The sequence below is a fragment of the Paramormyrops kingsleyae genome, chromosome 20, assembly GCF_048594095.1.
Source record: "Paramormyrops kingsleyae isolate MSU_618 chromosome 20, PKINGS_0.4, whole genome shotgun sequence".
NCBI lineage: Eukaryota > Metazoa > Chordata > Actinopteri > Osteoglossiformes > Mormyridae > Paramormyrops > Paramormyrops kingsleyae.
The window spans coordinates 8,775,953-8,793,519 of NC_132816.1; the positions used below are offsets into that span (position 1 = coordinate 8,775,953).

The following is a 17,567-nucleotide window of genomic DNA, read 5'->3' on the forward strand; positions in this document are numbered from 1 at the left end:
TTATTGATTAGTTACTGGGGGGACTGGTCGCGATAAATAAAGGACTTCGCCCCATTATGATATTTTACCAGGGTTCTCAAGTTTCACCAAAAGTTTGGAGTGAGATTACATCTGTTAGGGGCACAGCATGCGTCTCACGGTCATGCGTGACACTTGTGAGCCCTGCTTTATGCAGACATAAAGAGACAGTAACCAGAGGTATAAAAATGCAAAATACACACGAACAAAACAGTATACGCATATAACATTATTATCATACATATATTGCAATATAAAAGTATGATTATTACATGTTATAAATGAATATAAATGAAATGTAAATGTGAAGTGGGAGAAACAGTGCTCCCCTTATTCACGTTGGTGTGTTTATCAGCGGGTATGAACAAATCTTATTAATATTACATTCTGAATCAGATATGTATGATTCCGATTACCACCTTGAACGTGCAATATTAAAATAGGATCCAGAAAGATCTTAACATAGTGGAAGACATTATGGCAGAGTGTGAAACTGATTGTTCCCTCATCAACTGGTCAGTGATCATCTTCTTCATCTTCTCCCAAAGCGACCAATCAACGAAGTGGAGAAATTAGCCATTGTTCCTGTCTCCAAAGTCTCAAAACTCAATCTGTCAAGTGAATGAATGTTTGTGAAGACACGAGCGCACAGAGAGGGTCCAGCAAACGCGAGCACATAGAGAGAATGGGTTTTCTGTTCGTGAGCGCATACGCGCGTGTGGGTTTTACGCGCATGAGTTTTGAGATTAATTAAACACCATAATTTCAGTCGGTACCACAAAAATACAGAAGTTTGGTAGCCAGCCTAACCCAAGGAAAGGAAATTCTGGGGTATGCTGTGATGTGCCTAGTTATAAAATGTAGTTGTACTGTTTCCAAAAAGGATCACAAAATGCAACTAAATGGTCGCAGTCTGGGGCAATGCTTCACTATATTGGAAGATTACAGGTTCTGATGCTGCCTTATTTTCTATATGGATTTCACACTATCCACTCTAAACGTGTTTAACCCACATCACAAAGTTCCCAGGCTATTATAAAGTTTACATAATTTGCAATAATTCATTTATTTGATTTTTACCATTTGCAACTGCATTTATTACACAATGATAAAAGGTCCAGTTCTTTCACAAGATCAAGTGTCTTCTATATTTGCCCTTTCCTTCCCTTTCTGTTAAACAGAACTTCTGTTTAATTTCTGGGGTAATAGGTCTTAAAATTTGATCAGTTCCAGCATGTCATGCATACAATGTCTCTGCCAAGTTTAAAAAAGATCTGTAAAATCTGTCATTTTAATGAGAACATGCCTGCGATGGCAGCGGCTGACCAGTCCCAAAAACACAAGTACTGCCAATCCAGGGAATACAATAATTCAAAGGCCTTAAACACTCCTGGAAACACTGTAAAGACAATCATTACAGAAACATGTCAATGGAACCACCTATCGGTCTGTATCACTAGTTGCAATCAAGAGATTAATTGCAGAAGCCACCAAAATCATCAATGTAGAAGCCTTTGGTAATTTGTGTATGTTACAGTATCACAGGCTTTACACAAATCTAGGAGGGAGCCAAGAAAATCTCCTCATGAATCTTCACTTAAGGCCTACAAAACATATGCAGATCTGGAGTCATGTGGAAACTTACAGAAAAGTAGTCGAAAATGTAATGCCTGCATAAAAATGTTTAGCACTGAAACAGCACCACCTCAAGTTCTCTTCAAGGGGAAGGAAGCTTTTGTGAGAGAACATGGGAAGCTGGATGGTGCAAGAGAAACAGTCAGTGGTAGAAAACCTGCAGTTCTCTGCCAAAACACTGGGGGCACGCTAAGCAAAGGCTAAAAAAACAGAAGTCTAGAATATATTTTTTTCTTTAATTTAGCTGAAAAACAACATGTTTGGAGGGGGGACCTGAATGGCATTCTTTCTGTGGTGATATTTGAATAATTCAACTGCAACTCACTTACCAGAAATCATGACCAGCTTACTCAAGATAATCCACAGACATTGTAGTGAGCAGTTTACTGTAGGAACTATTTTCTTCTACCAAACTCTACACACCAATCATATCACTGTGCAGAAGATAGCACTGGGGTGCTTCTGCTCGTACCTACTGTACAGTGATATGACTGATGTGTGGAGTTCGCTACTGTACAGTGATATGACTGATGTGTGGAGTTCGGTAGAAGCAAATAGTTCCTATATTAAAGGCTTCACTACAAAGTCTATGGACTGCCAATTCTGACTATTTTCCACAATTCCTATGTTATTTCTCATAATTCGGAGTTCTTTTCTGACCAACTAACCAACATGTAGCTGGAGCCATTACTTCTGCTCTCACTTTAATGTTTCAATGAAATGCATGTACAGTACCAGACAGGAACGATGGCTAAAATGGATGTCTCCCCTGCCCAATATTTCCAACTGTGTGTACATGAGTGGTAGCCTACATCAAAACTTTAAACGATAATTATCTTGTAAATGTTAACCAGGTTTGAAATGAAAGTGGTGGGAACGGGCTTCCATACATTACACACTAATCATAAGGCATAGTGTCTTTTATAACTGGTGTGTAAGTACATGTTAATTAAAAACAAATGCAGGTAAGAGTCACGGCACCATTTTGTATCATATCAAGAACAAATAATGAGTGCATTTGCACTGTTTTTGTGTCTGAATACAGATCTGAGAATTATAAGCTGATAGCTCGCTGATCATTCAGAAAATACCCAGAGACAGTCTGGACTCACATGATGCATCTTAACTATTCACTCAGCTGAACTAATGAAACGCACAGTTCTCTCTTAAGGAAAAACCTTCATCATAATTATACATGAAAGGTGAACTTACTGGACTCCTGAGGTCAGCAGAGAGGGTGTTTTTGCCCTCCACGTGGTCCTTGAACCGTCGACGAGCCTCTTCCAGTGTGGGTTTGTGTCCTGCCTTTCCGAGCTTCCCAAGAACGAGCCCTCTGAGCAGGGCATCTAGATGGCCTTTGGAAGCAGAGGGAGAGATCATGTGCGTTTACACATAGCTGATGCGAACTTAAGCCAGAACTTAACAAATCACTAATATGTGCAATATGTATACTCAAAACAAACATGAACTAATAAAAAGCATAATGAAAAAATGTTATTGATATTATTAATATCGAGCATATACAACTACACTAAAATTAGGTTTTCATCTTAGGTTGAATGAACTTACCTTCCCCTTGTTTACTATCCCAACCCAAGTTTTCTCCAACCGGGGTAAAGAGATCACGGATTAAATCCTGTATTTCCTCATGGAAATCCGTATGAGAAAGCAGTGAAGACAGCACACCAAGGTTACAGCTCAGGTCACTCCACACTGTGTAGTTGGGCTCATTAACAAAAGCTTCCATCAGCTTCAGGACCTCGACGGTGCTGATCATGCCAGCGCGGGCCTGAGAAGAGAGAGGAAAGACAATTCAGTCAAAGCAGATCCAAGACAGAAAGGGGGAGCCAATACATGTCTGCAGCAAGATGGCTAACTACACACTGGAGATATAAAGAACATGAGAAAGTAAGTTGCTTACAAGCAGGGATTAAATCAGAATCAGAGAATCATTTGTCGGTTGTTTTACCACTTTAAAGCAAATCAAAATAAACTGAGAAATGTGAGTAAAAAGTTATATTTCATAGCTGTATTGTACATATCACATGGTTAAATTGTACTATGAATTTTTTTTAAACATAAAACATTTGTAACTGAAACTTAAAAATGCTTCACAATGCCTTATTACCACAACTAATGTTCTTGCTTATTCATTCATAAGTTCCCAATGAAAATGCATTAAAATATCAAGTTATTCAAAGATTACTTCTTACACACGTCTGACATCCAGCACAGTTTAGCTAGTAAGTGAAGTTTTGGCAGCAGTACAGTAAACGAAATAAGTCAAAATACAAAAACACGGGACAGAAATCACTGCGTCATGTAGTAATATCTCATCTACTCAAGAAATTAATGTCTGGTCAGTATGGATGGGAAGATATGCTTTTTTCTTGATACAACTCAATACACGATATAGGGTTCACAATTTGATAATACCACAATACAGATGTTGCTTTCACTTAGAACTGCAGCATACAGAGAGCAACATTTCTCTATGCAACCTACCACTGAAGAAATGGAACAGCGTTTTGTATACTTATAGTTAGTTTTTGTCTTGACAAAGACAAAACTATTTTCATAGTTTTTTCAAAACATATTTCAAAATCACTATTTTCATTTTACTGAAAAGTATGCAACATATGTCATTTCGCTACAAATTTTGAATAATATTTTTCACTTGAAGTTATTTTTGGGAGACAACTAACCAGAATTCTCACGGACAGGGTTTATCTGTCTAGGTATTTTTCAGTGAACCCTGGGAAAGACTTTTCATTAATGATTTCATTAAACCAGAAACGATCTGTGCAAGACCTCCTGTTACAGAACCTACTAAAACACTTCACATTACCAATAGGCGGTGCAGAGCCCAGTCACACTAAGTTACTGCTGTGTAAAAAAACATTGAATTACTCGAGATAGATTTGAGAGAGTAAACCAGAACAAAGAAATACTTATACAACTTATACAAACAACCCCAGCATGGATAAAACCGAAGCACTGGGGGGGACCAACATCAACGATGCACCAGATACAAAATGATAAAGGATAAATTTCACCATCAGCCAATAGGAGAGGGAATTGTATTCTTCTTCTAGTAAATAAAATGAAAAAAAAATTCTCAAATTTTCAAAGTTGTATTACTGTTTATATAATTGTGAAAAAGATCAGCCAAAGTAGTAAAGATAAGCCAGGATTTTAATGACTGATTCCACTAAAGTACTCACCAGGGAAAAGAGGTCATTTTGAAGACCAAGTCGATCCACAGGAAGCAAAGTCAAATCTCGAATGGCTGGCAATAGGCTTTCCAGCATTGCTGAACTGTACTGGACCCGGTAGAACCCCACCGTACCAGGGTTGATCTGGAGAAGAGATCCAAAAACCCACAAACCACAATGTAATGCAATAAAACATGTTAACTTCAATATTAATTTTAGTGCTTGCTTTGTATCGGGTTTGCTTACTTTAGCAACTGCACTGCAATAGGACTAGAGGCTGATAGACATCCTCAGTGCAGATGTGTATATTTGTCACGCCACCACAAGCTCATAAAACACTGGATTACCCTGATAAAATACTAAATTTAAGTCTTACAAAACCATTACTACATTTCTCTGAATTTTGGTATAAGACATGCAAATTTTCTGTGAAGTTTGCCAGCAAACATTCCAATTTGATTTAGCAATGTGCATTTACTTTTTGAATATAAATGCATAAGGTCTAGGAAGATGGTGGCACAGGAGGTAGTGCTATCGTTCAGCAACTGGAAGGTTGCCGGTTCGAGCCCTGGTTCCTCCTGACCCCATCAAAGTGTCCTTGAGCAAGACACTGAACCCCAAATTGCTCCCGGTGTGCAGGTTGGCACCTTGCATGGCAGCCTTCGCCACTGGTGTATGAATGTGTGTGTGGATGGTGAATGTGAGGCATGTATTGTAAAGCACTTTGAGTACTCATAGGAGTAGAAAAGCGCTATATAAATGCAGTCCATTTACCATTTTAAATTTCTGAGGCTAGTTCCTTGCAATCAAGCATTGTTATACTGGCAAAAAAAACAGAATGCTGTTTGCACCAAATAAGACTATTTTAAAAAGCAAAGCAATATTAATTTTGAAATTTATGAGTAATTTATGCCATGTTAACTGGAAAGAATTCCAGATGGCCACCAATTTTTATCATGCAGATGCAACTGACTGAGCAAAAAAGAATGCTCCTGGCTCTCAAGCACTTAGCCTCGACCCTAGAGGTACCCATCTGATCGATCTCGTTTAGTACACTGCCAATTCCTTTCCAAAAAACACATAAGACCCTCTTACCTTCAGCCAGTTGCTGGTTGGTATGTTACTGAGGCTGACTGTTGTCTCTGCACTGTCCAGCAATAAGCTGAGCTTGGTGCAGCTTGGGTCCTCACTGGTGCAGATGCTGATGGGCACCATCCAGGTAGGACAGTTCTCACCTAGAACAAAAACATGCAGGATTGTACTCCAAGGTGAAGTCAATGGACATTAATGTGACAAACAGCTGCTTCTAAATATTGTAATTAATAAAGAAAAACAATCTTGAAATGTAAGTACCAGACTACCCAATATGGACAAAAGTATTGGGGCATCTGGCCATTACACTTAAAGGAACTTTTATGACATCCCATTCTAAAACCATTTGCAACTATAACAACTGCCCTTGATCTGGGAAGGCTGTCCACAAGACTTGAGTGTGTCTGTGGGAATTTTTCCCCATTCATTCAGAAGAGCATTTATGAGGTCAGGCACTGATGTTGGACGTAAAGGCCTGGCTTGCATTCTCTGTTCCAGGTCATCCCAAAGGTGTTTGATGGGGTTGAGGTCAGGGCTCTGTGTGGGCCAGTCAAGTTCTCCACACCAAACACACCCAACCATGTCTTTGTGGACCTTGCTTTGTGCACTGCGGCACAGTCATGTTGGAACAGAAAAGGGCCTTCCCCAAAGTTGGAAGCACAGAATTGTCCGAAATGCCTTGATATGCTCAAGCAGTAAGAGTTCCCTTCACTAGAACTAAGGAGCCTAGCCCAACCCCTGAAAAACAGCACCATACCATTATCCCTCCTCCACCAAACTTTACAGTTGGCACAATGCAGGTAATGTTCTCCTGGCAACTGCCAAACCCAGACTCGTCTATCAGATTGCCAGACAGAGAAACACGATTCGTCACTCCAATGCAGTCAGTCAGGTAATGTTCCCCTGGCAACTGCCAAACCCAGACTTGTCTATCAGACTGCCAGACAGAGAAACATGATTCGTCACTCCAATGCAGTCAGTCAGGTAATGTTCCCCTGGCAACTGCCAAACCCAGACTTGTCTATCAGACTGCCAGACAGAGAAACATGATTCGTCACTGCAATACAGTCAGTCAGGTAATGTTCCCCTGGCAACTGCCAAACCCAGACTTGTCTATCAGACTGCCAGACAGAGAAACATGATTCGTCACTCCAATACAGTCAGTCAGGTAATGTTCCCCTGGCAACTGCCAAACCCAGACTTGTCTATCAGACTGCCAGACAGAGAAACATGATTCGTCACTCCACAGAGCAAGTTTCCACTGCTCCAGTGTCCAATGATGATGAACTTTACACCACTACTTCTGATGCTTGCCGTTGCGCTTATTGATGTGAAGCTTATTGCAAAGGTGGCATCCTATGACAGACCCACGCTTGAATTCACGGAGCACTTTAGAACAACCTATTCTTTCACACGTTTGTGAACCAGACTGCATGGTTAGGGTGCTTGATTTTATATACCTGGGGCTAATGTCAAAAAAATCGATTCTCAGATATTAATCAATACTAAAATTTAGTATCAAGTTCGATATCAATTAGCGCTGGTATCAATACTTAAATGCCAGTTTTGCATCTGCACGTTCATGGAAAAAACCGGCAGACAACAATTTTCAACAGGCATTGCAGCTGGCAATTCCTCCCCCGACAACGGATACCTGGAGGACCCATTGTTTTACATGAGTGACACAACATGGCAGTGGGCGAAAGCAGCTCCAGCTTTAGTTCTGCAGCACCAAGCTTGATAGAGAATGTAAAAAGCAGGAGCACTATGGAGTTAATTTTGTGCCAAAAGTATTAATCAAAATTTTGAAAACCGCAAGCAAATCATTAAGTATCAGAATGAAAATGTGTTTTCCAAATATCAAAAAAGTTGAATAAAATTATTTTTTCCCTTCTTCTCTAATTAGTTTTGCTTCTGGAATGCTTTTCTTTGCTTTTGAATTTTTTTTTTGCTTCTGCAATTTTTTTTTGCTTTTGGAATGCTTTTTTGCTTCTAACTTTTGGCACTGTTTTAACGGGTGGGCGGACCTTAGCAGCTTACACGTCTATTGGTCAGCTGGAATTTGGAGTGAACACGCCTTTAACCATCTGAGCACGCCCACTCCATGACGCTTCAGAACATCGCAACATGGCGGGAAGCTCCGGAGCCAGTTTACAGCATGGAATTACATCTTTGTAGTTCTATAATAGTGTACTTTTATTAGGAATCGGTGTATGCAACACATATTTCGCGTTAATAAAATGTCACCAACCCATCCAGTTCAATAACTTTCGCTATTCCACCAACGCGCTGACCAGGGAAGTTGAACTTAAGTTAATTTCTGACTCCCACAATTTGCAGTGAAATGGATCCTTTGGCTTGGTGGAAAATGCACCCGGTTAACGTTCATGAATTAAGCAAGCTAACCAGGAAGTATGTGTGTGTGTGCCTGCCACAAGTGCACCTTCTGAAAGACTAGGTAGTGCATCAGGGAATGTTGTGATGTGTCAGAGTTCATCTTTAAAGCCAAGCAAAGTGGACACACTAGTGTTCTTGTCCAAGAATCTGTGATTCAAGGACTTATGTCACACCCTGAAATAAATCTATTTTAAGGAAAGATCAAGAGGAATTGTGTTAAAAGCAAAGTGCAATGTTTCATTTTGCCTCTGATAAAACGTTTATTTTTACGTTCTTCTCTTTGTGATGACATTTTCAGATTCTTGAAAATTTGCAGGTCTTAAGTAGGATGAAGTTCTGACATTTATTTAGATTTCCACTACTGCTGGAAACAACTATTTGAAATATATTGCAGCATTGCTTTTTGCACAAATAATTGTTCAATTTTAGTAGTGGAGGAACTACTCAAACAATTTACCTAAATAAAAGTAGAAAAAAACAAGCAAAAGTACTCTAGTACAAGCTGAAGTACCCCATTGGCCTTCCTATTTAATTAATTTCTTTTAAATATTGTTAAAGTATTAGAGTAAAAGTCCTTGGACTTGTATTCCGTGATTCAACTATAACATGACAGTTAATGTATTTTGTTAAATACAAAAGTTCAGGCATGACGGTTCTGTATTTACCAAACATTGAAAAGATGAAATACTAGTTCTATCAATCCATCGATGAAAACTTTAAACACTTTTGTCAGGACATTAACATGCTATTCACAATTCACCAATAAGTCAGCCTGATCACAAACATCCAAGGATCATCTCTTGCCATTTTCAGAGCCACTTTCCATTATGAATCAAAAGGTGTGGTATGTGATACAAACTGTATAGCGATCAATCTCTTCAACCCGAAAAAAATCCATGACACCCAAAGGTATTTTGCTTTCATAAAAGCTTCTAAGAGCTGTGAGGACGTGAAATCTCTATCGCCTGCTCCCAAGTTAGAGTTGCTGGGCTTTACCTTGCTGAGAAAAAGCTCTGAAATCTCAGTATTATCTGTCCCATTGCTACTTTTCCCTGTCATCATCCGATTAAATAAAAACGGCAATGTGAATGTAAAACGTAACACAACGCTAAGGAGAAACGTAGCAGAGTAGAAAGTATAAATATTTGCTGTAAGATGTAATACAATAAAAGTGTTCCATAACGTTATATTTCAGATTTTTTTATATGTATTTTTACAATGTGCAAATACAGTAAGTGTATCTTGGGACTTGTTATTCAGACTCATCAACAAATGCATTGCCTTGTACTGAGTTTTCACAGAACCATCAACCCAAAACTGAGGATTATTAAGCAATGAATTTTGTGTACTGTTACACTCCTAATGCTTTCACATGGACAGACATTTCTATAGTGTGCAAATGTAGTGTTAACAGCTCACTTCGGTAGCCTACAGTATCATTGTACTGCTCTTAACAAGTCTGGGTTCTTACATAAGCCCTTCCAGCAACTGGGGGACAAACTTCTCAGACATCAGGTCCATTGAAACTGACCTACATCTTTCTATACGAGCAATTTTAAAACATGATTATATGTTGTTTTTATACAATTTAAACAAAAATCTTACCATCATGGAGTCCACTGGCACAAAATTTTTTCTGTGAAATTTTCAGCACACGATCTTCTCCTTGCTGCAAAATGAAACATTTTTGTTCAATTAGGGTTGCAAAGGGCTGGAAAATTTCTGGAAATTTTCCTGAAACTTTCCGTTCCATGGGAAGTTAAGCTGGGGAATTTTGGAAATATTCCACATTAGAAACTTTCCATGGGAATTAACGGGAAAGTATGGGAATTAACAAGAATATTCCTAGAATTTTGCAACCCTATGTTCAATACATAAGTAGTCAGTTATTACTGGTCTGAATGACCAGTACTGGTATCTTTATGAGCCCAGAATACAAAAGCATGAAAATAATAAAAAAGCAACAATAATATGTATTCATACATATTATGATCTAGATTAATGCACACGGAGTGACAAAAATTTATACATTTAGCACATAAAAGTCTAGGATCCATGACCTTTGTGCAGTCAACACAATGTATTTCTTGAGCTACAGGAGCTTTAGTATCCTGTATTTCTGTGTACTCTGTACTCTGCTTGTACAGTGGGTTGGAGAAAAGCATTTGCTATATGTAAATATATAAAAGCTCTCGTTGCAACACATATGGTGACATCTTGAGGCTCCAAATTGAATTGCAAGTTTGTAACATCCATTAAACATACAATCACAGCTATGATGATTCAATGTTTCCATATGAGAAAATAATTTTAAATGTACTGGCTTGAGGTGTCTCCTGTTGCTCGGTAGAAATATAAAATCCTGAATAAATAAAAAATGCCAAGTAATATACAGTCACCCCTCCAGATTTGAGAATTTGACAGACATTCGCAGTCCGTTTTTCATGACTTGGCTGTGAATAATTTTGGGAATAATTTTGGAGCTTGCCATATGATCGCAAAAGCTCACAGATGATGCATAAGCCAAACATATTTAAACAATACTGAAAATGATTTGGATCACATAAAATAATATATTTCTTATGTGGCACAATGCAGCATTAGAACACTCTATTTAATATGATAAACTCATCTTAAGACTGGGGTATGTCCCAAATTCACTCAAACTTGCTGTTGTCAGGCCAGTATTTAGGAAACCAAACCTGGATATTATTTTTTTACTAATTTGGCTAATTAGAGACCTATTTCTAACCTTCGCTTTATTTCTAAAATCTGAGAAAAAGTAGTTGCTATTCAGCTCTCTTTTTACTAACAAACAACATTAATGAAATGTTCTAGTCCGGGTTTAGGCCAAGTCACAGCACTGAAACTGCACTAGTGAGGGTCAAGAATGACTTGCTTTGGCTGCTGATAATGGTTGCATATCCCCGTTGGTCCGAGGATTTGAGGAAGCACTTCTTTACACAGCGTGTAGTTAGAGTATGGAATAGTCTTTCTGCTAGTGTAGCGCAAGATAAAACCCTGGATTCTTTTAAAGGTCATTTTAAATCCAAGCTAGATAAGATTTTAACAACTCTGAGCTATTAGTTAAATTCTCCCCAAACGAGCTTGATGGGCCGAATGGCCTCCTCTCGTTTGTAAATTTCTTATGTTCCTATGAGGATATGCAAAGGTCTGATACTGACTCAAATAGCTGCATCGAGTATTGTGACAATGGGGCAGATCTATGGAACCTATTATTCTATTATTGTATGTTATTTTATGTTTACAGCCACATGTGCATGTAAGGCAGCAGCAGTGCACCGGCAGACTCATATTTTGGTAGAAGGAGAGCTAACAGCTTAGATATAGAAAAAAACTCAGCAGTTTGCAGGTATTTCACACTTGAAGTTGCCACGCCAACAAGTCCTATCAGCTTATAATATCTGCAAAGCCAATGTTTTGAGGGGTGTGTTAGCACTGTAAATGATGGAACAACTAACTTATGGTTAATTTGGACCGTATACAACTAAAATATTTTATAGTAGTAGGCTCGGGTGATATTAAATTTCACACCATCCACACATTACACCACAGTATGCAGTATTTCAACAGTGTTTTAAAGAAAGAAACTCTATTCCGGTATTTTGAAATACCCAAAGATACAGTTTTACCAAAGGAAATACCATGGTATGCTGTGCAACCATTACACAGCCCAAGCCTATATAGTAGATATTTCAATAAATTTCTATTTGGTTCAAAAACATGATAATTATGTCTTCAAGTTTAAACGTGTACACCAAATGTGTGGTAACCATGGTATAAGCTAGTTAATGCACTCCAAGCCGCACATTATAAATTGCAAAGATTCTGAGGTAAAAGGGTATATACTGACGTCGCCCTGGGATTTTTTTGGTACTTATTTCCTGCCAAGTATTTTAAAATATCGCAAAGTGGTCAGATATCTGCATGTATTGCATGTATCCAATGCAGCAGGAACTGGCGGTGATTTGAGGGGTGACTCATGGCGCTTTTACACTGTTATACAGGAACCAACCTGTACCACAAAGGGAGACTAGTTACAGCAAGGTTTGGTTTTCTGCTGCAGAAGAGTCGGCTTGATAAAAGTGGGGTTTGGAAAGAGACAGTGAAGTAAAACTGAAGAGACACTTATTTACTGTTCATACATCATGACTTACTATGTGCGATCATTAGTTTGTTTTTTGTTTTTAATTAAACTGTGTGGTAATTTCCGCTAATGCATCTATGAGAATCGCAGTGTAATGCAATTAGCATTTGCTTGCGTAAATTTGCATTACCAGTCCATTTTGTTCAGCTGTTCTATAGTACTGTTTTAAGTAGGAGGTTGGACATTTTTCAGTTTTGGGATATTACTGGCACACTGCAATGTGTGAAATTACTACTAATAATATATAGAATACATGTGTTTTCCTTCAGATAATGCATGCACAAACAGTATCTCCGGTTCCAGCATTTCAACCAGTCAGATGCTGGTGATGCAGCCAGCTAGGATTGGTCACGCTTTCAGCCCTGCTAGCTGGGCCATGTCAGCACAAGTACAGGTCGAGTCAGTTCCTAGTGTGCAGTGGAAAAGCCCCATTAGATGCGCCAGTGCAGTGATGCACTTGTCGAAAATACCTCTGGTCTATTCCCTAAAAACCTAGATACATCATTTTTTTCTGTTTTCCAGAAAACAATAGTCTGCTAGAAGGCAACCTATTTTTGCTTACATAATCTATAGCCAGCCTTAATCACCCGATTAGTGGATGAAAATAATGACACTTTAAATAAAATCATTTTATCTGACCATAATTTAACAAGCAATGTTTTGAGAAAGGTAAGGACATTTTTATAGCATTTGTGGAACAAAAAGAGTTGGCAGTCTATTTTTATTTGGATACATTACTTATTCACAACCAAATGACCATTATGGTCAAGGTTTTCTTCCTCTGTAAAAAAAACCTTTCAATCTGCAAACTGAGAATCCTGATACGAGTTGAACAAAAGAACTCAGGTTTCAGGCAAAGTAATATAATTTCTTATTTCATATTTTTATAAATATGTGAAGGGGTGACTGTACATTCAATAAGCGTAAGAATTGATTACTTCTAAGATAAAAAAAACTCCCTCTTGGCTACTTAAAATGCAGCATTAAAATGCACAACCAGCCAGCACAATGAAAGGCCTGGTTTGGGTAAGTGTGCCAAAACATCTAGGTTTAAAGCATGCAAAACATACATAAAGTGTAAAACTGAATTTGAAAAAAAGGTTTTGAATTCATATGGCAAGGCCAACAGAGCACATTTTCAATACAGAAATATGCATGCAAAACCTGAACTTAAACACCTGTCATCATCATAACGGAACCGCATTCCACACTCAATACCAGATGTAATGTTTGTTTATTTTTTTTAAAAGACAGAACGACCCACACTTTACCTGTTCTTCATCCACAACAATGATGGGGAAGCCCATCTGTGTGGTCCAGGAGCTCATAACAGCACCCACTGGCTTCCCACTGGCCTCTTCCAGACACTCCCACAGGTGCTCTTGGAGGGAGACAGGGTAAGATGGGGTCAACGGCAAATAATGGTACCTCTCGAAAATCTTTCAATTTAACAAATTCAGTATACACTCTAAAAGCAAAAGTAACTGTAGTGTAAGAAATAAAGACCCAATATACAACCTGGAAACAGCATTCAAATGGTTTATTAAAGACAGAAAATCCAGAAATACATTACCCGTGGAAGCATTTTTATGCTGAAACTTCAGAAGGTAAGAGTTCATTCCTTTCCTAAAGTCCTGTAATAGTTACAAGAAAATAAAGACAAGCTACTTCATTTGAACTCAAAATATATCATTCTGTTATATGAAGAATACATATCACAAGGTATATTCATCAGTGGTTCACTTATAATAGGAGGATTTCAAACCAACAATGTTCTTTTAATTAATCCCTACTCACCACCCTGGTAGATCATTGCTAGAATTACTTGGTAAATTAACTGGAAATGTGAAACCCAATAAATGTATTTTTGCCCGAATGCTCAGAGTTCTAGTTGTGACAACATTGAAACTACAATTATTCATTTATTGCAGATCCCACATACATGGCAATTTGGAAAATATTTCCCTACTAATTAGGTGGTTAGCTGCATTTCTTTGTGCATGTCTTTAAAAAAACATTAAAACATTAAAAAAAAAACATTTATATTAATTACAATTGTAAATACAGTGGTACCTCAGTTCTTGAACTCATTAGAACTTGAATTTCTTAAAAGTCTAACCAGCCAGAACTACCTAGAACTCGATCTGAATCTCAGAAGTCAAACCGTGAACTCCGACCTAAGATAACTTGTACGCGCAGGGAAATGAGTCACGCAGCACGTCTCAGTGGAAACAAAGGGTCAGCATAGCTTTTGCTGTGTTAGCATCGTGCATGTTTATATTAGCTGAATACAAATATTTAGACAGTAAAAATACATTTAGACAATGATAGTAACAGTAATTATTATTATATAATAAAATACATTTAAAAATAAAGATTTCTTATTATTTTTATATTAATAATAAACCATTAATACATTTAATTATAATAATATTGTCGTGCCGAGCGGGGACGGAACGAAGACAAAGGCGCAGACGTCAGGGTATCGGGGAATATGGGGTTTAATTACAGGTAAGGTAGGCAAAACACAGACCGAACTGGGGAAACAAACTGAAAACGCAGACTAAATACAGAGGGCTAATGACAACAACCAGAAACAGCTGATCACACGGGGATTCCACACGGGGTTAACGAGGGGGCGTGGCACATGGAAGGAGTGGACGATCGGGGCAGGACCCCCGACCTGGACCACCTCCACCCCTTGGCTGTGCCTAGAAATTCTGTCCATAAGAATTATGAACAGAATTGGTGACAAAGAGCAGCCCTGGCACAGTCCAACACCAACCGGGAATGAGTCTGACTAACTGATGTCAATGTGAACTAAACTCTTGCTCCGTTTACACAGGGACCCTAATGGCCTGCAGCCACAGGCCCTGCACCCGACACTCCTGAAGCATCCCACACAGGACTCCCACGAAGGACATGGTCATATGCCTTTTCCAATGCCTTACTTATTAAAGTAAGAAAACTGGAATTGGCCAGGATCAGTATCGGCAGGTCAGGCAATACATTTCAGGCCAACTTCGAAATGTATTCAAATTGTTACGGAAGTTTACAGGCATAGGAATATGGAATACTTATTTTATTATACTAAACTCTAATACTGCATAATTTATTGTCACTGCTAAATAACTAGAAAATAGATTATGAAACTAATAAAAACTTTTTATTCTTCCTATTACAATGCTCCACCTCAGCACTTCAGTGACTAGCTGCTTAGGTTCTCGGACTAAATTAATCTGCCAGCCACTATGTCTATCAGAAATATCAAGACAAACTATCACTTATGAGTCTTTTACCAAAGCAGAACAGTTAGGCAGGTGATTACAGCAGAATGCCTGCTAATTCATTAGTAAAAGGCAAAAACGTCACTGAGCCAGAGCTAGTACAATTATCCAAGCAATGCATGCAGTGTGCTTTACATGTAGTGTGATGACTTCCATTAAGGGGCCTTCCCAGATAATTCATTAAATATTTGTTGAAATGACGCAAGAATTAATATATTTGATGTATATAGGGTTTCATCTGTAATGAATTAGCATGCATAAGAAAAAACACCAACACAACGCATAGTGAGGTACCTTGTAAATTTGATTATTCTGAGCATAGCTACAGTTCATTATGTTTAATAGGGTCTAACAAAAATATGCATACTGAGGATTTATTAACACTTAAATATCATTTTCAAGGAATAGAATGAAACAAGACTAACAAAAAGAGAAGTACCCTGTCCTGAATGCAATCATTTACATCTTTGCTGTTAAAATTAACTTTTCAAAATATGTAAGAAAAAAAGAATAATTACAAAAGACAGCATTGTCTCATGGAGGGTTAGGGTAAGAGATTGCCTATTGGCTGTGTAAGATCAGTGTTGTCTCATGGAGGGTTAGGGTAAGAGATTGCCTATTGGCTGTGTAAGGTCAGTGTTGTCTCATGTAGGGTTAGGGTAAGAGATTGCCTATTGGCTGTGTAAGATCAGTGTTGCCTCATGTAGGGTTAGGGTAAGAGATTGCCTATTGGCTGTGTAAGATCAGTGTTGCCTCATGTAGGGTTAGGGTAAGAGATTGCCTATTGGCTGTGTAAGATCAGTGTTGTCTCATGGAGGGTTAGGGTAAGAGATTGCCTATTGGCTGTGTAAGATCAGTGTTGTCTCATGGAGGGTTAGGGTAAGAGATTGCCTATTGGCTGTGTAAGATCAGTGTTGCCTCATGTAGGGTTAGGGTAAGAGATTGCCTATTGGCTGTGTAAGATCAGTGTTGTCTCATGGAGGGTTAGGGTAAGAGATTGCCTATTGGCTGTGTAAGATCAGCAAGGTCTCATGGAGGGTTAGGGTAAGAGATTGCCTATTGGCTGTGTAAGATCAGTGTTGTCTCATGGAGGGTTAGGGTAAGAGATTGCCTATTGGCTGTGTAAGATCAGTGTTGCCTCATGTAGGGTTAGGGTAAGAGATTGCCTATTGGCTGTGTAAGATCAGTGTTGCCTCATGTAGGGTTAGGGTAAGAGATTGCCTATTGGCTGTGTAAGATCAGTGTTGCCTCATGTAGGGTTAGGGTAAGAGATTGCCTATTGGCTGTGTAAGATCAGTGTTGCCTCATGTAGGGTTAGGGTAAGAGATTGCCTATTGGCTGTGTAAGATCAGTGTTGTCTCATGGAGGGTTAGGGTAAGAGATTGCCTATTGGCTGTGTAAGATCAGTGTTGTCTCATGGAGGGTTAGGGTAAGAGATTGCCTATTGGCTGTGTAAGATCAGTGTTGCCTCATGTAGGGTTAGGGTAAGAGATTGCCTATTGGCTGTGTAAGATCAGTGTTGTCTCATGGAGGGTTAGGGTAAGAGATTGCCTATTGGCTGTGTAAGATCAGCAAGGTCTCATGGAGGGTTAGGGTAAGAGATTGCCTATTGGCTGTGTAAGATCAGTGTTGTCTCATGGAGGGTTAGGGTAAGAGATTGCCTATTGGCTGTGTAAGATCAGTGTTGTCTCATGGAGGGTTAGGGTAAGAGATTGCCTATTGGCTGTGTAAGATCAGTGTTGTCTCATGGAGGGT

At 38.7% G+C, this 17,567-nt stretch overlaps 1 protein-coding gene across 2 annotated transcripts in view; it reads right to left on the bottom strand.

Annotated features, from left to right (window-relative positions):
• The window catches only part of npepps (aminopeptidase puromycin sensitive), a 65,154-nt gene that overhangs the window by 6,780 nt on the left and 40,807 nt on the right, over positions 1 to 17,567 (bottom strand). For both annotated transcript variants that reach the window (XM_072703907.1, XM_072703908.1), the window contains exons 12-18: positions 14,099 to 14,159; positions 13,797 to 13,906; positions 9,963 to 10,026; positions 5,964 to 6,103; positions 4,878 to 5,012; positions 3,223 to 3,442; positions 2,866 to 3,008 (exon numbers count right to left, since the gene is read on the bottom strand). In XM_072703907.1, coding sequence (XP_072560008.1) covers positions 2,866 to 3,008; positions 3,223 to 3,442; positions 4,878 to 5,012; positions 5,964 to 6,103; positions 9,963 to 10,026; positions 13,797 to 13,906; positions 14,099 to 14,159 — 873 coding nt within the window. The remainder of the gene's footprint in view (positions 1 to 2,865; positions 3,009 to 3,222; positions 3,443 to 4,877; positions 5,013 to 5,963; positions 6,104 to 9,962; positions 10,027 to 13,796; positions 13,907 to 14,098; positions 14,160 to 17,567) is intronic.